The 22,190-nt window shown below is 40.2% G+C and overlaps 1 protein-coding gene across 1 annotated transcript; it reads right to left on the bottom strand.

The window, feature by feature from the left end:
• Window positions 1-1,272: 1,272 nt before the first annotated feature.
• LOC143131330 (uncharacterized) lies at window positions 1,273-5,715 on the bottom strand. Its single transcript, XM_076290876.1, has 2 exons — window positions 5,356-5,715; window positions 1,273-4,322 (listed from the first exon to the last, which is right to left on the bottom strand). The coding sequence occupies exons 1-2, from the start codon at window positions 5,524-5,526 to the stop codon at window positions 2,598-2,600; spliced, it is 1,896 nt and encodes a 631-aa protein (XP_076146991.1). The 5' UTR covers window positions 5,527-5,715; the 3' UTR covers window positions 1,273-2,597.
• Window positions 5,716-22,190: the final 16,475 nt, after the last annotated feature.

Below are 22,190 nucleotides of genomic sequence, written 5' to 3' on the forward strand. Positions count from 1 at the left end.
TTTAATTTACCACACACCCAAATGAAATGCTATCGGCTTGTGGACCAGATAATGAGGTGGCGCAGCGATACTGGAATGGGCGGTATCGGAATCCAATTAAGGTGTGCGCCACAAACGTAGGCTACAAACCGCGGGAACGGTACGAAGCAATCTTGCACGGCGCAGTGGGATCAACCGTAGCAGTCACCCTGCAAGCCCAACATACACAAAAAGCACCCGAAATCACAGCAAACATGTGATGACAAAGCACAGGCCAGACGTGTGAGGATTAAAGGCAGGGATGCATGCCCTCTGCTTTAAAGGGCTTGTATGGCTGCTGCTTTATCAGATGTTTAAACAGAGAGAGAGAGAGAGAGAGAGAGAGAGAGAGAGAGATAGAGAGAGAGAGGCATGGACTGCTGCAAAGACTACTCTGAGGCTTTGATTAATAATTCACAAAGCTATGAGTTGTCCCACAGGCCTAAGTCCCCTCTGCAATCCCATAGCTACCAACACACACTCACATACACAGAGTTACAAAGAGAAAGAGGCAAAGGCAACAAGGCGCACACACACAAACACAGAGGAAGAGGAAGAGAGAGGGGGAGAGAGAGAGAGAGAGAGAGAGAGAGAAGCAAAGGCAACAAGCAGAGGCCCACACAAACGATAATGGCACCCACAAACACACATGAAAGCACACAGCTTTACAGAGATTCTGGGCATATGTGCAGAGTAATCATTAATTTATGGATTAATTAATTCATTAAAACATTTACATGCACAAAAGACTCAAAAGTAAAACAGACACACATACAAAACATGGCATTCAATAAGATAAACAATGTGCTCACTTTTTTACTTTTCTTAAGACTAAAAAAAATGTATGTCCAATACTGTTGTATTTGTGTTAGTTTTCTATCGAAATGGCAAGCTATTCAGTCTAAAAGCACATGTACAGACCTGAACACACTTTCGCAAGTACTCATGTAGTAAAACAGTGTTGTTGTAGCACTGGACATCCCAAATGACAAGTGTCTAAGGGATTCCTGCAGGCATACAACACAACCCTCAAGACAGAAAGCAACCCGTGGTGTACTTAACTGGGGGAAATTGTCTGTTCATGTAATGTGGAAATTTCAGGTTGTAGGTGTGTATTTTTATACATTAGGATAAAGTATGCAATCATAAATCCTATCATTATAAGACTGTTCCAAGTCAGCTCAACCATATTTTTTTCATTTCATTCTGACATTTTTTTGAAACACAAACTCACAGACACAGAGAACCCAAAAATGCATTTGTGTGACATTTATTGTAGAGATGTAATTTTAAAAACAGATGTACTTTCCATTATCACATCCTTCCTCAAAAAGCTTTAGTTTCAAATTAAGGCTTAAATAAGAATCACAATGTCGTAATCAATGGAGGCATTTCATCAATGACAAGTAGGCCTATTGATAACATATCCAGGTAGGACGATTAAGTGTGAAACACTGAACAGGCAAGCTGATTGGATTACATAAAAGGTACTCTCAGAGGCAAATTAAAAATGAGAATATTTAATACTAATAAAATTAATTTGCACATTCACATATGAAGAACGGTACTAGAATGAATATGCTACATACACACTCTTTTCCAGAGTAAGTCAAATAACAAACGAAGGCCCATGCAGCACATCATAATCGTCCCAACTGTGTAAACCAGAATTAATTTCTATCTACTGTATATATATATATATATATATATATATATATATATATATATATATATATATATATATATATATACACACACACACACACACACACAGTAAATACTATTAAAATCTGGACCTACATAATATGCATCATAAAGACTAAGCATTTAGCATGTAAACAATAATTTTGTTAATTTCTATGCATGAGTTTCTACAATCCTATGACCATGTGAAGTGTCTGTAGTGTGTATCAAATCACCAATATATTTTCATGTTTGTATTAGTATTTGATGGTTTATTCACATTAATGCATGTTATTTGAGCTGGATAAGATCATTTGGAAATAATCTGTTCCTAACCAGAAATCGTTCGTAGCATTGAAGCATATGATTAGCACTTGGACCAAAGTGGGCTACTCTGACTAAGCATAGAGTTGAAATACAAACTCATTTTGTGTATGCTTAGCGAAATTGCTTCATGGAACAGTCTGCAATTCTAACAAAAGGTTGCTGATATTTGACCTCAACTGACAATCAACTGACACCTCTCTCTTTTGTACTCCTGTAGCAACATCTTTTTGTCTACAATCTTAGATAGCTCAGTCTGAGCCACTGATTGTTTCTTATTTACAGGTTCAGGACTGGGCCTGAACAGCAGACTTTTTTTTCAGTACACACACAGAATGGATAGCTTGAGGACTGTGAGGAAAATACACAAAATGTGTATCGGACTGGAATCACTGACTCCACCTTTAACATACAGGAAGGCAAAAGGCTAAAAACGTATATAAATGTAAGGACTAAAATATAGGACTTACAGGATAAAATCCCCCTATTGACAATTATATGTTGATTTAATGTTTCGAAAAGCAAACAGTAAAACTCAAACGGGCAACCTGATGACCTGAGTGAAACAGCCATTATACTGTTGTACAAATAGGCAACCCGTTGTAGCGCAAGAGAAGCAGTTGTTCAAGATGCTCATCGCTTACACAGCTCTGTTGTGGGGTGCAGACACCACCATGACTGAAGAGACGATCTACGGGCGCACTAGATGTCAGGATGGTGTTGAACTTGAGGAAGAGCTTGCTGATGCTCGGATAGTCTTGGAGGCATTGCAGTGTCTTTGTTGTCGACTCGAGGTAACGTTGAACCTCCAATTTTGGGCCACGTTGGTTGCTTGAGTCCCTTGGTCCAAAGTTGAAGAACTCGTCCTCCAGCTTCATGTCATCGCTGTCCGACTCGTCTTCAGCATCTGGGTCAATGTGAACTGCTTCCCCCATCAATGCTGTTTTTAAGTCACCTCTTTCAGCTTCGGACAGCCACCATAGGCGAAACTGTGGCATGGTTGCTGCCGCTAATTTGGCATTCTGATTGGAGAAGATAGGCGCAAACCTTCTGTCTATTCCTGCGAGGAGAGAGTCAATTATGTCTGGGAAAATGCACATCTTGGTTTTCTTCTCCCTCAGCCTCTGCTTCAGGGTAAGCAGCGTAGGAATGGCCAACCCAAAGAAACATCTGTCTTCCCCTTGAAAGATGTTGAGCGAGATGGCCAAAGGTTTTAAGACCTCTACGTATTCCTTCAAGAAGCAAATTTCATTCAAAAGAAGCTTAGCTACATTCTTTCGGTAACAGAGTTCCTCAAGTTGGACATCATTGAGAGACATCAGATCTTCAATAGCCTCATACTCAAAGTTCCAGCGAGTGATACGTGATGTGACTTTGACTGGCTTTTCATCCTCTGTAGCCTCTGAAGGCTGATGGACTTTACTCCACAGAGCTGAGCATTTAGCCATTGCGCTGGAGTACACACTACAAGTTGTGTGCTGCGTCAGTGCTTTCACCAGGTCTTCAGTGGCAACTAAACTGAGCACATGGGCAATGCACTGCTGATGAGGGGGCAAAAAGAGGACAGCACCCTCTTGAGGTGGTGTGGAGAGGAGAGCATTTAAGTCAAAAAACTCACTCACCTCACCTTCATCCTCCTGGTCCTCAACGCCCAGAAACTCATGGAAAGCTTGTACAAAACTGCTGCCACTGTCAGTTACCAATGCCTGGACTTTGTTTTCAAGACTGTATGCTACATGCACCTCGTGAATCTTTGCAGCAACTGTGTCATATGTAAGTGTGCCTCGGATCCTGGTGCAAGCAAGAGCCGCTGACTTCCTTTGTAGGTCAGTTGAGTCTACCCAGTGACACATCATGGTGAGGTAACTCTTCTTGCGAGCTGTCCAGATATCTACAGTTGTACACACAGACAGCACATCATTCAGCTTTGCTTTCAGCTCTTCTCTCATTTGTATCTGTTCTCTCTGAAGCCTGTCCACCAGTGTCTCTTTCGTCATCACCATCATGCCACCACTTACTCCTTCAATTAGTTTCTTAAAGCCAGGCTGCTCCAGCAGGGAAGGAGGCTGCAGGCCTTCCATTATGAAATTGAAGATGAGCGAATCCACCACTGCCTGTGATTCATCATGTGTCACTTCTTGCTCAAACTGTTCAGGAGTTTCAATTTTGACTTGCATCGCAGGAGGTTCCCATTGCATTATTTGGTCAAAGCTGCTGGGCCCGGGTTCTGACTTCTCTTGTTTTCCCGCTCGAGGTTTTTTTGTTTTGAACAATTGAAATACCCCCATGTGTCTTCTCTAAAATGCAAAAGGCAAACAATGTTGTAGATTAGTATTACAGTAAAAACAGACAAGTTAAATGCATCATTATTTCTCACAATCATACTGTCATAAGAGGTATTTTAGAGAAAAGAAAATGCTCGAAACATCTCATTTTTGTAATTTAGCCTATTTAACCACATAAACAAAAAACAGTCAATTTCTATATCAGATTCATTAGATTACATCTTCATTTAGTTCTTAATGTCATTGCCTTTATTACAATTCTCATAACTAGTATTATAATTCTTACTACTGTTTTCTTAGTATAATGAGTAGCCTAAACAAGCTACACCATATTTGTGTGTTATATTTGCTAATAGACAAATATCATTAACACACTGATTTGTTGATTAGTTGCAGTGTCAATATCAGGATTCATAACAAAATGTTTTCACTGATCATATTATTTCAGTCGTTATAAAAAAAATCTGCTATCACTCCTTTCCAGGGCGCATGGGCTTCCCATTCAGACTTTTATTTTGATATTTCCAAAACCCGGAAATGCCGTAACCAACACTCGTGTAGGAAACAAACATCTTGCTAGATTGTTTCTAATTACATTAAACTCAAGCTGCAGTGGAACCCTACATTACGATTTAAAGAGTATTTGACCAACTAGCACTCTTTTATCGTAGTTTGGATACAGTTGCATAAAAGATACTCAGACGCCTGCGGTCTCAGTGATACTGCGTGGTTTATAACCACAGCACAGCGTAGACCGCTGTTATGAGCTCACGTTACAAGTAACGTTGGCCAATGTTTTTAAGCACAATGTGTTGCTGTTAGCCAGAGCATTGCTCAAACAGGAGATGGTTAAGACATTGCACTGTGAAAAGCTTTATCGCGTCGCAATATTCCCAATACATTTAATTAAACAAGGAGTGAAATCTAAGCGAGACTTATATAGGCTACTTCAACTCCAGCCTCCCAGTTGGTGAGCAGCTAGCTAGCCGTTCACGTTAGCTTGCTGAAACAAAAGAGCACAGCAAAGTTAGCAGAGAAAACTCACCTCCAAATGCTTCTTCAAATTTGATGTCGAATATCTGGATGTCGACAAAAGATTAACCTTTGGCGTGCACAAATTGCACATTACGACTACATTTTTGCCACGCATGTTTTGGAACGTGAAAAGATGACGATATTGCCAGGCATTGAAAACATTTCTCTGACATGGTTCCATCTCAAAATTGAACGTCTTTTCCGACAATGTGCACGAACCGTTCGAAACTAAAATGAAACCACCACGTTTCTAGAGTCTATCATTTGAGTTGATTACAAATAGATCACATCTGTAATCTAATTACATTAACATTATATTGATTACAAGTAATCAGTTTACTGTACTATTCCGTATCGTGTAAGTAGATATGTGTGTCCGAGGGTTAAATTCCTTCACGGCGATGACTCGCGCACTTTGGTTCCTAGTGGGAGACGCCCTGTCTAATAGCTAGTTTACTTCCAGTTATGGTTATCCTCCTCGCCATAAAATGGATTGTAACTTAAAGTATTTTGCACCAGAAGGGATTTACGAACCTATTCTTTGATGAGACAGTAAACATTTTATTGTCCCACAACCTCAAAATCCATAAGAAATTATGCAAATAAGCTTGACTAGGAGACCTCATGTTGGGATGCACTTTAATAGTGGGTTTTCTATCTTCAATGTTTTGAAACTGTCTTGAAGTAAAAAAAAAAAATGGACAGATCTCTGCTATTATATAAAATATATACTGGGTTTGCATGCCTCTCTGCATCACAAGCCTAACAAAAACAGAAAGCAGAGATCCCTCTATTAATTACAAATGGATTTATAGGCTAATTGAAAATGCCTCAATCTTTCTATTTTGATAGAACACAGATTTAGCATATAGCCTATACAACCCTGTTTCAAAAAATTTGGGACACTATATAAAATATAAAACAAAGGAATGTAATTATCTACAAATCACGTACATAATGATAATGACATGATAATAGTGTAAAGACAATATCAATTGTCAAAAAAGAACTAAAAAATATATATTGTTTTTTGGAAAATATCTTCATTTTGCATTTAGAAAATATTTTCATTTTGAATTTGATGCCATGCAGCAACATGTAGGCCTGTGTTGCAGCATGTAAACATTTGAGAACTGAGAGACCAGTTAATGGAGTTGTAAGCATGTTGTCCTATTCTTGTCTGATAGGATTTCAGCTGCTTAACAATACAAGGTCTTCTTTATTGTATTTTTTGATTTTCATGATTCTTCAGATGGGACAGGTCTGGACTGCAGGCAGGCTATTTTGGCATCTGGACTCTTCTACTATGGAGCCATGAATTACTAGCCTGGCGGGCCATCCTATATCATTGAAATGTATAGTCTGGAATCGAATCATTCACCTGCTTAATCCAAGGGGCGGGCAGAGAATTGTCTTTCAAACTGCCTAGGCATGCAATAGGCCAGCGCTACGACCATATCCGTATCCGGTCGGCAAAACGGCAAATATATCCTTCTTCGAAAGGAATGACTTAAGTGCATTGTGTTGCTCTACTTTCAAAGAAAAGCACAAGTCCAACTCCTCCAAAGTTGACGCCAACGCCGATTCAAACAACCGCTCTTCGTTCGCCATAGCCACCTTCCTTAGTGTTCACCGTCGCAGGATGTCGTTATCCTGTTAAGCCCGCCTTAAGACTCTCTAACGAAATAGAGCGCTGTGATTGGAGAACATCCACGGTGTTAAGCCAATAGAAATTCCTATGGTTCGACACTAGACGTACAGGCTGAGCAAATTAATTTGCCGCCGCTAGGGTGCGTCTAGATTTCTAGGCTAATGAATTACAAAAAGAATTTCACATTTTGATTGGTCTGACCATAGGACAGACCATAGGTTTTCCATTTCGCCTCATCCAGGTTAAATGAACTCAAGCCCAGAGAATAGAGCAGTGTCTCTGGATCATCTTTATCTGTGGTTTCTTTGCATGGTAGTTTTAACCAGCCTTTGAGGATGGAGCATCAAACTGTGTTAATAAACCATGGCTACTGGAAGTTTCCCTGTGCCCATGATTTCTATGATTTTCTTTACAGAACTGAGTCTGTTTTTAATCCAGTGCCACCTGGGGGTCCAAGGATCTTGGACATCCAGAATTGTCTTCCATGAAGCATACAGATATTTATCTGGATTCTTTGAATATTTTAATGGTATTATGCACAGATGATGAAATGGCCTACATGCTAACCATTTATCTACGTACTTGCGCCACGAACCAGCTGATAAGTCATAGTGAAATTTACTTGACTTAGTCTATACAATTAGAAGAAGTCAGCTGATGATTGTAGCAAGTTAACACTGCTGATGGTGTTGTCTTGCTACAGCAGTTGCCCAAGCCAGTAGGTCTTCAAAGTATCATGGTTAAGTTTTCAAACATTTCACTGACTGCTGGTCAGGCTCTCTGTTGCACCTAGTATCTGTAGCCTAAATTGAGGAAGCGTTGCTGGTCTAAAAAAAAAAAAATAATAATAAAAAAAACGTGTGATGAGGAGGATTGAACCCATGTCGACAGCGTGAGAAAGCAATGTATAGGCATTAACCTGTTGCGCCACAGGAGAAGCACCAACTTGATAATTGGGAAATAAAATATCAAAAAAACATCAAACCCATGTTTACATGTCAGCAACATTAACGTTAATAGCCTATAAGCCTAAGAGTTTTGACTCTCCCTGTGCGCAAAGTTTGTGTAAAATATGGACACGTTATAGACTTCTCCTGCCCATTGCAGTGTGCGTTTCAATGCCTGTGTTTCATGAACTGAATTCTTAAAAGAATAGGCTGGACAAAAGGATACAGAATTAGGCAACACATTTTTATTTGATTTATTTGCTGACGTTCATGTGGGTCTACAGACACTTCAGGTAGGGACGGCCACAGCCTAACCTCAGTGAAACGTTTGTAAAACTTAACCATGAGACTTTGAAGGCCTACTAAATGGCTTGGGCAGCAGTATCATGATAACATGGTAGCCAAATAACATGAACAGCTATGTTAACTTATTACAATTATAATAACGTTAGCTGACTTCTTTTAATCATACAACTGAAGTCAATTTCTGTGAGTACCGTCAGCTGGTTCGTGGTGCAAGTGGATAGACGCCATGAAAACAGGTCAATTTATTCGTCGTCGATACCCACGTGGAGTTAATTTATGCTATTTAGGTGTTTGTTTTTTTGGTGGCATATTCATGGTCCAATGCATGTAGTACTACATACAATTTTGACTTTTAAACATGTCATGCATATTTGTGTGCGTCTCTAGTATATCAGAAAGTGACAAATCTGCAAGCGGCCACATCTGTCAAAGACACGTCATCAATCATGAAACTTTTGAGTTGGTCTCTAACCAGTGGGCAAAATTTAAAGGATTAGGCTAGCCTACGTTAATATTCGCAATTTCATGTTTGCCATTGTAGGCCTACTTTCATGCCTAACAATAGCCTACATTAATTTGGCCACCTTTTGCTAAATTTACCTTTAGTTTAGTTTTATTTTACCATTGTGTAGGCCTATGTGTGTGCGCTTTCACATCAGTAGCCTAATAAGGATGCTTCCATAGCCAAGTGCGTAGTTCTGCTGCATAAAGTAGAACACATACTGTACATTTGTTTATTGTACAGAAGAATATAAATAACCTACTGTCATGCAGTCAATTGGCTACAGTGTCGTGAAGAGTTTGGAAGTAGGCCTAGGACAAATTATTTTAGGAATGGGCCATACAGTTGACTTAGCCTCTATTTCTTGTAGCCAGTTAAAAACATCTGCTAGATAGTTTAAATATCCAACAACATTAGTTTCTGCAGTAGCCTAGCTACAGATTATTTCTTAAAGTTATTTATCCACTACTGACTGATTTATCAAATGGATGCTTTCTTTTCATCCTCTGCAAATTAAGCTACAGGTAGGCTAGTTCGGTAGACTAAATAAATTAGCATTTGCAAATGACAACGTGATTGTGATAAGTAGTTTATAGGCAACTAACTTTGCAAAGTTAACTTGAATGCATCGATTTTTTAACAAAGTTGTGTAGGCTACACTGCGTCCCTTTATGGCAGTGTTTCTCAAAGAGTGGTCCGGGGACCACTGGTGGTCCATAAGCTATCCCAAGTGGTCCGTGAGCAGACATGGTAAAATACATAATATAGATGAGTTGTTTGCAATGTTGAACCAACTTGCATATAAATCCAAACAGTTCTGCAACATGCCTTTGTCTACGCCAGTTTAAATCATATGAATTCAGAATTGGAATCAGCTTTATTGGCCAGGTTTGCGTACACAAACAAGGAATTTGACTCCGGTTAATCATTCACTTAACATATAAGGATAAAAAATAAAAACATAAAGGAGTAAAAAGAATAAAAACAGAACAGTAAGAATAGAATTAAGGCAGTAGATATGTCTATGTATGAGATGAGAATAAATACAGTACATTTGCAAGTAAATAAACAGACACTATGGGTGGTATAGGGTAGTGCAGTTGCCGGTCAACAGGCACAAACAAGCCATGGTCAACAGGCACAAGCAATATGTAATATACAGTTGAAAAAGGGTGGGGATAGTGCAATAAATAAATATAGTGCAAGGCAGTTCAGTGCAATGATCATGTATTAATAACAATATTGTAACTGTAAGGTTGAAGTATACATGAGGTAGATGAGCAGAACAGTGGTGATTGTCTTTGTTCAGTGTAAGGATGGGGGCTGTTACTGAGGGCCAGACGCTTTTGCGCCCACTTCAGGCGTATTTGTTTCGCAACGTGCGTGTAAAATCATTGCGAGGTATGTACAAACAGGCCGCAATGATGTAAAAGCGCAAACTGCCTGTCGCGGGAGCTGACAATAGCAGATTGCGTGTTTAATGTCATGCATATGCATTCATGGGAGGATCCAGGGGAAAGTGGGAGTTTAGCGTAAAAAGATGGGAGAGGAAGAGTAAAGAGCGCCTAATTATGTATTCCGCGGTATGTACAAAGACTGCTCCTGAAAGCGCACGTCTATTCTGCGCCTAAATACTTCCGCCTTGTAAAAGCAGGTGTTAATCCAAATTGCAGTTCAATGTGTCAATACATGGATTTCTATGGAACGTCATGAAAAAATGCGTGCGCAACCAAGAGGCAGAAAGCACCACAGAACAGCATAGAGCAATGCAAAAGAGCAAAAGAATAAAATGAGTTTTTGTGCTGAAAACTGCACCAATTCGAAATCACGATGTCTAGAGAATGTTAAATATGTTCAATATCCCTAACGGAATGCATGTCTTCGCCAAAAATTACAAAATACGATGTTATATTAATAATCCAAATGAAGTCAAACTTTGAAATATAGTCTGAAATGAGATGTTATTATCATTGAGACAACAGGGGTATACAAAAAAATCCGATTGTAGCTTACAGCAGTTGACTATTTAGGTTAAGTTTATAACGTTGTGGACGGCCACCAAGCGTCTTTTGCCTCAAGGCTGCGCGCGCATCTAGTTTTGTTGGTAAACGGGAAAACCGTGTATAAGAGAACCTTTCAGAGACAACATAATCACTATTTAGAGCACCAGTTTTGCAAGTCTTTGTACTATCAAAAGCAACATTAACTTTCGTTGGCCTTTCGAATGTCTTACTTTCACTTTTTTTTCACATCATTCACTTAAACTTCCCTACTTGCTAGATTTTACCAATCTTCCGTAGCCTACATTCACAAGTAGTTTGAAAACTCCTGGTCTTCATTATCTCCCTGCTTGTTGACATCTTATGTATGGTATTATTTCAAGATCGCTATATGTTTGATTCTTTTTAATGTTGTCATCAGTTAACTTCATTCAACTGCACTTGTATGTAGGCTCTGCCATTCAGTTGTGGACGTTCGTAAATTGCGTTTATGGGCGGAGAAAGGCAGAGAAAGGCAGAGAAAGGTGCAGTTTACACTAGGGATTGAACGATTGATAAATACGACGGAAACTTGGGTCTGTCAGCGTTCGCAATCTGCGGTTTGTCCATGACGCTGATAACGTTACGTTCACAAATGTACTGTACATCTGGCCTAGAGTGTTCAACAGAGTGACTGCTTGGGGGAAGAAGCTGCCTTTGTGTCGGCTGGTTTTGGCAAACAGTGCCCTGTATCGTCTGCCAGAGGGAAGGAGGTTGAACAGTTTGTGACCAGGATGTGAGGGGTCTGTAGAGATTTTAGCTGCCCTTTTCCTGACCCTGGACCGGTACAGGTCCTGGATGGCCCAAACCAGACAGTGATGGAGGTGCAGATGACAGACTGATTAATCTCTGACACAATAAGCAAGGTGAGTAGGCCTATTGTGTAATATACTGTTAAAGTAGGTCTACTCTTTTTTTTTTTTAGCTAGATGGTCCATGAGGTTTTTTTTTTTATTGGTTAAGTGGTCCTTGGTCGGAAAAAGTTTGAGAAACACTGCTCTATGGTGACCATGATTTCTTCAAGTAAGAGTTCCTGGAACAACAACTCTTTAACCAATCACTGCCATGTGATGTCATCAATGTGAGCCTTCTGCTCTACCCACTGCCATTTTGAAATTTCCCTCCAGAATGAAAAGGTCACCACATCTTTTATCTCAATACAGGTAAGTCCTTGCATAGTTTTGTGTAAAATACTAGTAAAATAAAAAGCACTAAGCAAAATCTCAGATTTATTAAACATATACACCTTAGATTTTAGATTTAGCTGACTTGATTCTATGTTTATCTGTGCAAATGTTAGCTGCCAGAATAGGGGCCATACATCTATAATAACAAATTGGTTTCTTAATATTCATTGAATATAGGCAATGCATATAGGCTATGCTTTTAAAATCATTTATTTTGAGGGGACCCAATAGGTGAAGTAGCTTTCAAGCTCATTTAGCAATCTTGGTGGTACGCCAATTTGTGCCAATGTTGGCTAGGGACCATACATTTAGGCTAATGAAATAGCTTTCTATTAGGCAATAAAAATCTGCCAGTGGCTAGTAGTTGTGCACATTTCAAAATGTAAATTCTGCCCCTGAATGTTACTGTTAAAGCTTACATAAGCTAAGTTTATACAGTCAGCTGTAGAAGAATTTTGTCTGCTTTGTTTGTTTCAGGGCCATCATATGAAAGTTGTTCCAGGGCCATCATACGGAAGTTGGTCCAGGGATATCTTACAAAATGTTGGTCCAGGCCCATCAGTATAAGTATAAGTATATATACTCTTTTGATCCCATGAGGGAAAGTTGGTCTCTGCATTTATCCCAATCCGTGAATTAGTGAAACGCACTGCACACAGTAAACATACAGTGAGGTGAAGCACACACTAATCCCGGCGCAGTGAGCTGCCTTCAACAACAGCAGCGCTCGGGGAGCAGTGAAAGGTTAGGTGCCTTGCTCAAGGGCACTTCAGCCGTGACCAACCAGTAGGGGTTCGAACCGGCAACCCTCCGGTTACAATTCCAAAGCACTAACCAGTAGGCCACGACTGCCCCATACAAGTTGGTCCAGAGCCATCTTAATAATGTTGGTCCAGGGCCATCATACAAATTGGTCCAGAGCCATCTTAAAAATGTTAGTCCAGGGCCATATTATGGAAGTTAGTCCAGGGCCATATTATGGAAGTTGGTCCAGGGCCATTTTATGAAAGTTATGCCAAGGTCACCATGATTTTCTGTTTGTTTGTCAGCAGGATTACACAAATGTTTTTTCTTGTCAAGTTGTGTATGATAGCTTTGGACAAATTTCCATGCAATGGCCAAGGACCAACTTATGATGGCCCTGGACCAACTTCCATATAGTGGCAAGTGACGTTGGAAGTGGGGGTGCAGGGGGTGCGGCTGCAACAAGTCATTTTCCTTGTAGACAGACCGCCTACACTGGACGGGCACCTGTGCTCTGTTCCCAGAGCATGCTTTCTATGTCTATGATATGCAGGGTTAGAGCCCCCTCGACGAGGAGACTGCTGGTCTGCGGATAATTTGACAATTGATTGGTAGCCTATTATGGAACCGTGGCAAAGGCAAAAATGCTTCATTGAGGTCGGCTTCAAAAGCTTATTTTGAATTTGAGCGTACAGTTCTGTCATTAGTAGCCTGGAAAATCCAGACCCTGGTAATCTAGAAAGATTAAGGGTCTGGCCACGAACAATGTAATGGCCCAACTCGAGGGGCGGCACCAAGCATGCATTTGAAAATCTCACTGCACGCAATTGGATAACACTAGACCAATGCTTACTCTGAATGATTCCGGACTTCAACGCAATTGGATAACACTACAATCAATGTTTACTGACCTCCAACGTTGCAGCGCTGTCGTCATCAGTTTAGCTCGTCCCTGGCCCGCATACAGTATCAGATACGCCGATTTGATTGGTTCCATGGGATGCAAGGGGTAAAAGTAACGTGCATCAATTGCTCATTGCCAGAGTGTCTCATACAGACAATTCCATTGTGCTCTTGTGAGAACTCTGGATTTCCAGGGTATGTCATTAGCCTAGTCCTATGTCTTTTACATTTCCTTACAAAATAGATTATTATAGCCTAGGCCTATCATGCATTAATAGCCCAGTGATACACACATGGCTCTCACCTAGGCTACTCGAAATTAGCCTGTTGTAGGCCTATAGCCTAAGTTAAAAGTTTAATGGGCATAAGTCACGACTTGTTGTAACAGAGGTAAATATTGTAGCAAATAGCCTATGGTGATGACACAGCTTTTAAAACATTTATTTCACTCTCGCTGGAGTGAACGCAGAACGGGCTGTTGTGCAAACAAATGAATTAGTGGGATGATCTGCATCTCCGTTCACCAAAAGCTATGGTTTTGCTATCCCATTCGCACAATAAATAATTTCTGAAAAGTTCTCTCCATTGATAACATGCAACATTTCTCCATGTGGGGTAGTGTCAAGCAGCGTGTCAAGAAGTGATGTTCACGTCACGTGAGTCAGACAGAAGACGGCACTGATTTCTCTGTTGGTATACCTTGTGGTAGTTTTGGGTCGTTTAAGAGGGGTCTAAAGACATTCCTATTCAACATATACTTAGTTGTTTAAGCGCTTATGTGTTATGGTTTATATAATGTTGTTTTATTTTAATTGGGCTGTTAATTAATTTGACATTATTGTTTATTATTGATATTCTCCTTAATGTTGTCATTGTTTTTATATTATTGATTGAATTGACATTATTGTTTTATTATTGCCTTTCCCCTTTTTTACATTGCTTTTTTATTAGGCTATTGATTGAATTGATATTATTGTGTACTACAACTATTCTCCTTACTATATTTGACCTACATTTTAATCTGTTCCCTGTTCAATTTGAAATATTATTATGTTGTTTTGTATTTATGTGTCGCTTTGGACAAAGGCGTCTGGTAAATCCATAACCATAACCATAACCATATCTGTCCCGCCAAAAACTGTGTTAAAAACTGTGTTTAGCAGTCAAAATTTCAAAGATTTTTCCCGGACCCCTGTTGACATCCGCACCCCTCTCAGAAAATACTCCCAACGTTCCCGATAGTGGCCCTGGATCAACTTCCATATGATGGCCCTGGACCAATATTCATAACATGTTCCTGGACCAACATTCGTTAAGATGGTCCTGGACCAACTTCCGTTCCGAAGACAAAATTCTTTAATAGCTGATTGTATAAACAGCTTTAAAGGACAATTCCGGCACAAAATGAACCTAGGGGTTAATAACACGTGTACCTAGTTTGTCCGTTCTCTGGGATATGTTTTCATGCTAATCAAACGTGACCAGTTTTAATCACAAACCGCTAATTAGCTTATAACGCTAGTCTTCGGGGCACACGTAAAGTAAAAAGAAATCGCTATTTCTATACCACTAACAAGGCTCAAAATAGCACCACACTTCCACGGTAGCATAATGATTGGCCCTAGCCTGACGAGCCAGACCCACATTAAAATGTAGGGTCTGGGCACTCACCGTTCGCAGTGCTCAGTCCGAGGGGCGGGATAATCGGTTGTCTTTCAAATTCTCTCTGCACGCAATAGGACAGCGCTATGAGTCCCTATGCGTTTCCCACCAGCGGAGCTAGTTGGCTAGTTCAAACTTTTGCCAACTTAATAAAAGCTTAACTCGTGTCACACTGTTCGCCAACAGCAACATTATCTTATTTGTTTTCAAGTAGCAGGGAATTCAAGCCAAACCGTTGCAACTCTGCCATCAATCATTATGTTAAGCCCGCCTAACGACTCTATACACGATTTGATTGGCCTGATAGAAGTTTAATTTTTCGAGCTCACAAGCCAACGGAGAGTTGCTAGACTAGCCCTGGCAGCAAATTTAACTCATTGAATGCCAAGCTGTTTTCGGAAGCTTTGTCCTAGAGTGCCAACAATCTAGACCATTGTTGATGATTTTTGTACAGCCACAGCATATTCATATTCCATATCATCAACATGGACACACAGCAGATTGCAAACGCTGTCAGACCCAAGTTTCCGTCGTATTTATCAATCGTTCAATCCTTAGTGTAAACTGCGCCTTTCTCTGCCTTTCTCCGCCCATAAACGCAATTTACGAACGTCCACAACTGAATGACAGCGCCTACATAAGCGCAGTTGAATGAAGTTAACTAATGACAACATTAAAAAGAATCAAACGTTTAGCGATCATGAAATAATACCATACATGATAAGATGTAAACAAGCAGGGAGATAATGAAGATCAGTAGTTCTACTCAAACTACTTTGCATGTAGGCTATGGAAGATTGGTCAAATCTAGCAAGTAGGAAAGTTTAAGTCAATGACGTGAAAGTAAGACATTAAAAATGCCAACGAAAGTTAAGGTTGCTTTTGGTAGTACAAATACTTTCACCACAAAAACTGGTGCTCTAAATAGCGATTCTGTTGTCTTTGAAAGGTTCGCTTATTGACGCACTGAACTGCAATTTGGATTAACACCTGCTTTTACAAGGCGGAAGTATTTAGGCGCAAAATAGATGTGCGCTTTCAGGAGCAGTCTTTGTACATACCGCGAAATACATAACTACTGTAGGCACTATTTACTCTTCCCCTCCCATCTTTTTACGCTAAACTCCCACTTTCCCCTGGATCCTCCCATGAATGCATATGCATGACATGACAAACGCACTGCCACTCTGCCACTCTCAGCTCCTGCGACAGGCAGTTTGCGCTTTTACATCATTGCGGCCTGTTTGTACATACCTCACACAATGATTTTACACGCACATTGCGAAACAAATACAATGGCTCGTTTGAAAGATGAGACTTTAAGCTCTCAGTGGGTGCAAACTGTGTATTTCTACACGCCTGACCTGAGAAGTGTTGCCTACAAAGTTTCTGGGAAGAGATCTAACGAGACCTGCCACCTAGTGATAAACCCACGAAAATAAATGACCTGATTTTGACCTGGCGTGCATGTCACTGATAGGCTAATCAGTGACTGATTCGAAACAAAGCAGCAACCATCAAAAGTCGAGTTAAGATCAAACGTCCAGATAAAATGTCCAGATCTTGCGTTTTCATGAGTTTTCGATCGTCATATATTTCATTTCCATTCATCACAGAGTTCCCAAAATCACATATAAGGTGTGTTAGAGTGTCTAGTTTCGTAATAATAAAAAAAAAGCTAAAAACGTAATATTACGTTTTTGGCACTCAACGCATGGGAAGGAAAAACGTAATATTACGTTTTTGGCACTCAATGAGTTAATTTGCTGCCGCTAGGGTGCGTCTAGATTGGCCCTACATGTAAACCGAAGCATTGAGAACTTTGTAAGTGTACAGTTTATTATGACCGCCGCTAGTGAAGCGGTCATATAGTGATTGTCAAAGTTTTTTTTTTACAGTACTTCCTGTATTTTTGGTCAACGATACCCGGGACACCGAAACACCGGTGCATATGAAATTTGGTGGGTATGTAGCCCCACTAGACTTTTACGGAAAAAAATTGTTTGGTCCCTGGGGGCCACTCCCCGCGCCCCCCCCCCCCCCCCCCCCCCCGCGCTGGGCCCTTAGTTTTTCCTAAATAACTACCAGAACCGTGGCACCGAGGATGAAGAATTTTTTGGGTATCAACCTAGCCCATAATCACTCATTTGTGATTTACACCCCCCCTGTAAAAAATGAAAATGCAATATCATTCTGCTTTAATCGCCCCTCTCTTCAGTTAAAGGGGTGGTTCAGGATTTTGGACATAGGACCTCATTTCCAAGTAAGCAAGTGTGATATTTATCAGTGGAGACCGTTTTCAACACGTTTCATTCAGTCCTTCTAATTGCAGAGTTCGCAGGTGCTAGGCTAGCGCAAGTCAACGGTATGTGCTAGCCTGCCACTAAAAACAGTCTTACCCACTCCAAAGTACACCCGAGGCAAATAAATTATAACGCCAGACTATCGATGTAAATGTCTGTATTGATAGTGTTATTTCTAACGTTATTCTATCCTTGCATTTCAACGATCGCATTACATTTTGAGGGACTAGTTTCTTAGCAGCGGCGGAATTATACTTCTCTGGTTAGTAGTACTGCGCCGAAAAGTAAACAATAAAGCGCACTCCAATGGGGATACCTAGTAGTAGCCTTGGTAATAGCAGTCCGCCGCTGAGTTGCAAAATGACTACTAACAACTTCAGGGACCAAAGTATAACTATTGCAACGCGATGCAAGGGTAGTTGTATTTCTTACACTATTCTATCAACACAGACATTTACATCGATTGTCTGGAATTTGCCTCAGGTGTAGTTTAGAGTGGGTAAGACTGTCTTTAGTGGCAGGCTAGCACATACCGTTGACTTGCGCTAGCCTAGCACCTGCGAACTCTGCAATTAGAAGGACTGGATGAAACGTGTTGAAAACGGTCTCCACTGATAAATATCACACTTGCTTACTTGGAAATGAGGTCTTATGTCCAAAATCCTGAACCACCCCTTTAAGATGTTCAGAACTGCACCAAATTTCATGTGTATGATTAACTTGACATTATCTGGGAGTATGCCAAGTTTTGTAGAATTTCATCCATGGGGGGGGATGTACCGCTATGCGGTACATCTAGTTAAAAAATATAGTTTAGAAACAGTACCGTTCACATATACAAGCAGGCGCCATCTTGGGAAAACAGCTCGCGTTGCTCCAGTCCAACGTCGTGCAACATGAGCTAAATTGTTCACTGTTCACTGTCATACTATACAAGAACGGACACAAATATGGCGGCGCTCCTTAAAGTGACTTAGTAGCATCTATGAATACCTGACCCAAAATGCGTGTCCATCACTTTGTGTTCTCTGGAAACAATACCACTGCTGGCCATTTCTATAAAGTAGGCTAGTGTGTGATTAGATTTTGCAGCCTGTTTTCTCAATGCTGCACATGTGGTATCAAAGATGAAAATGTTTTTTTAATTTGCTTGTGCTTTCTATTTACATGTATGTGCAGTGTGATGACTAGGGACTGGGAGTACTTTAAAACAAACCATTCCTAAGGATATTTGTAAGACACTAACAGCTAAATACAGTATCCGAATGGGGGTATTCAATTTTGTATGTAGGTCAATGGCTGCTGTAATGCAGGATAAAAAGTGACCTACACACAAACACGTCGAGATGGTAATGCAGGATAAAAAGTGACCTACACACAAACGCGTTGAGATGGTAATGCAGGATAAAAAGTGACCTACACACAAACACGTTGAGATGGGTGTTCACGCCTACAGTATGTGTTTCAGAGCTTGACAGCAATGAGATTGAATTTACAGGTTTCAAAAGTACAGTGTGTGCTTAATGCTTGTAGTAGCGGTTTGGGCTTTTGTTGGATTCTAGGCCTACTTATTATTTTACATTGCATTCAACCAAGCCTACACAGAAAACTAAACAACAATCTATATTCCAAATAAAACTTATTACAGTTAGCAGTCATTTACAACTGATTATACACAAGTGTACACATGTGAAGAGTGAATGAGGCAATGGTGAATAAGTGCAGCATTTTGATAGGTTGTGTTTAAAAATAAATATTTTCTAGCCTCCTGTTAGATTTTTGTTTTAGGTAGTTGTGTGTGGTGTTCTGTGAAATTAATAACTGAGTGAAAGGCTGAGCATTAGTGTATGGTTTGCATATTTGGCATGGGGTTTGAGTGATAGTTTGATAGTTTGTTTAACATGCAGGTTTTTCTTTTGTGTTTGTGTTTTTTTGTGTGTTTTTTCTGTTTTTGTTTTTTTGGTAGTGTTGGTGTGTGTATGTGGGAGGGGAAGGTGTGTGTTTGTTTATGTGGATGGGAAGTTAGACTGTGTGTGTGTGTGTGTGTACGTCTCCTAAGGCATCAGGAGGGATGTTTACCTAACGTACATACTGCACAGTTATGTACCAGCTAGCTACCATTAGACTCAACACCAACTCATCTACATCTTGGCTTTGTTTGGGTGGGCAAGACTCAATGCTCCCTAGAGGCGGCCCTGCTGTAATGTCATGGCGATGTCTGTGTCATGTCGGAAAAAGGCTGCCACCTCTGGTGTGTTTTTCAATGTTTCCTGCCAGTTTGCTATTGTGCTTCATAATAAAAGCCCAAGCTACATGCTTGACATTACATTACAGCAGTAAAATATCTCATGTGTGTCTTACTGCTTAATTGAATGTCTAATCTATTGCTAACAGTTAATGTATTTACATAATAATAACAGTAATAATAATAATAATAATAATAATAATTCCATGAATTATTTTCTGGATAGTTGACATTACTGTGGGTCTAGACAATCAAATTTATAATCAAACCACATCACTGTTTGTGGCTGTTGGCAACATTTTCTACCCCAACACTTCCACTCCACTCTTTAACAAATGAGAAACAATTCAGCGATCTGAGTTTCGAACCTCAAAGAAATCCAATCAAATCAAATGTAATGTACTATATGTAGTGAACTACTAAGTTGCCTGATTCTGATGTGCATGTGGAATGGCTTTTTCTTATATGCACCCAGTGACATTCAGCTGAGCCACACCTTTAACAGAGTGATTGTTAAAGGTACCTCTTCCCATTTTGGTAAAATAATTGACACCTATGTATCATTTGCAAATAATACATACACAAGCATACATATATTTCAGATTTCATTTATTTTAAAAGTTCATATAACTTGGAATTTTAGAATCAATGTTTGCAGTTAAAATACTTAGAAGTAAAATGTGTGTCTTTTGAAATCCAAAAAATATATAATTTCTACCCTGATTTCATGACTCCTAAAGCATGAATGGTCCCCTTAATTGTTTAAAGTGGTTCTACTTTAAACTACTCACGCACTGTCAGTGATTGCTGCCCCCGCAAGCCGCATTGATGATGAAATTAGCGCCACACGCGCAGTGTGCGTGGGGCGTGCACACACCACTTGCAGACATTCCAGACGCGTATATGTGTGACACTGTATAGGCATGAAACTGGTCACCATAAATTGTGACTGTAGTTGTGGATCTTGTAGTTGTGGAACTAATTAGAACATTTTAAACAAATGGGAAGAAAATACTCCGTATAACTACAATGGTGGACTCTGTGAGAGTTGCCTAAAGCCAAAGGGGCCTGATTTAAACTATGGGCAAGGTGGGCAGAATGTCTTGTGCATTGAGAGAAAGTGGAATAGAACGTTATGTCCAATATTCCAATATGTGGTTTAATGTTCTGCATTATGTAGGGCCCAGGGATTTATATCATGCAGGCACCTGTGAAGTGCAATAGAGATCGACCAGGAAGCCGTGTAGAATCCTGCCAAATAAAAACACCTGCATCAGTTTATCTCTCTTTCTTACTTTGCGGTGTCCTTTTTGCTAATGGAGCGTGTGTGTCTTTGTGTGTGTGTGTGTGTGTGTGTGTGTGTGTGTGTGTTTATGTTAAGAAAGAAGCATATAGAATGTGTGTTGAATCTTCTCGTCTGGACGACGCAAGCACCTATGGTCCATTTCATCATGTCCCGTCCAGACCGTGGGCACCAGCATGCACGCACACACACACACAATCACACACACAAAAGCATGCACAGTGTATAAAAATGTTTATCCTAATCACTCCCTAATGACTGCGACTTATGTCCTTAGCATAGTTGATTTGTTTCCTGGGTTTTAAAAGTAGATTATTTCCATGGTACAGACTTAGCCTAAGCCGTTGAGAAACCACAAGCACTGCACTTCAGCCTTGGTTTGGGATTTTAGCCAAGACTAATCTGATTAAAACAGTGTTTTTTTCCTCATCTCTACCCTAACCAACATGCCACACTGCTTTCAGAGTTGTACCCGGGCCGATAGAAGTGGGCCAAAAACAAATTGCTTTTAGTCAAGGCTGACAAGGCGCTCTGGAGAAAATAAAAGGTTGTTTGGACCAGATTAATTCTCCTTCACCGGGTAGCTTCCCATGTAGGGTAAGGCACAACTGCCCCACACTCCCTCCCTTAACACACACACACATACACACACGCACACACTCGCACACGCACACGTACACACACGCGCACACACACACACACACACACACGTACACACACACACGCACGCACACACACACACACACACACACACACACACACACACACACACAGAGTAGAATAGCCATTTTAGTAGGCCTGTTGAGGAGAGTGCATCTTCTTTTTGCAATTGTGTGGGTAAGACAAGTTTATTCTTCTGTGACTTTAGCCTTTTATGTCTGCCCAGTGCAATTTAATGGAAAAAAAAAACAATACAAATATGTAATACACAGGGTCAATTTTCAGCCATTTTTCATTTTTTTATGATGTGTAGATGTGAGATAGTCCAGTAGTACTCTACGATTTATACGCAGGATATTTAAGACAATTGTTTCTCATCTGATGTTATGTGTA

Source organism: Alosa pseudoharengus, unplaced genomic scaffold, assembly GCF_046254945.1.
Source record: "Alosa pseudoharengus isolate Yale_2024_CS ecotype anadromous, Long Island Sound unplaced genomic scaffold, YU_APseudo_1.1 YU_APseudo_1.1_scf_18, whole genome shotgun sequence".
Lineage (NCBI taxonomy): Eukaryota > Metazoa > Chordata > Actinopteri > Clupeiformes > Clupeidae > Alosa > Alosa pseudoharengus.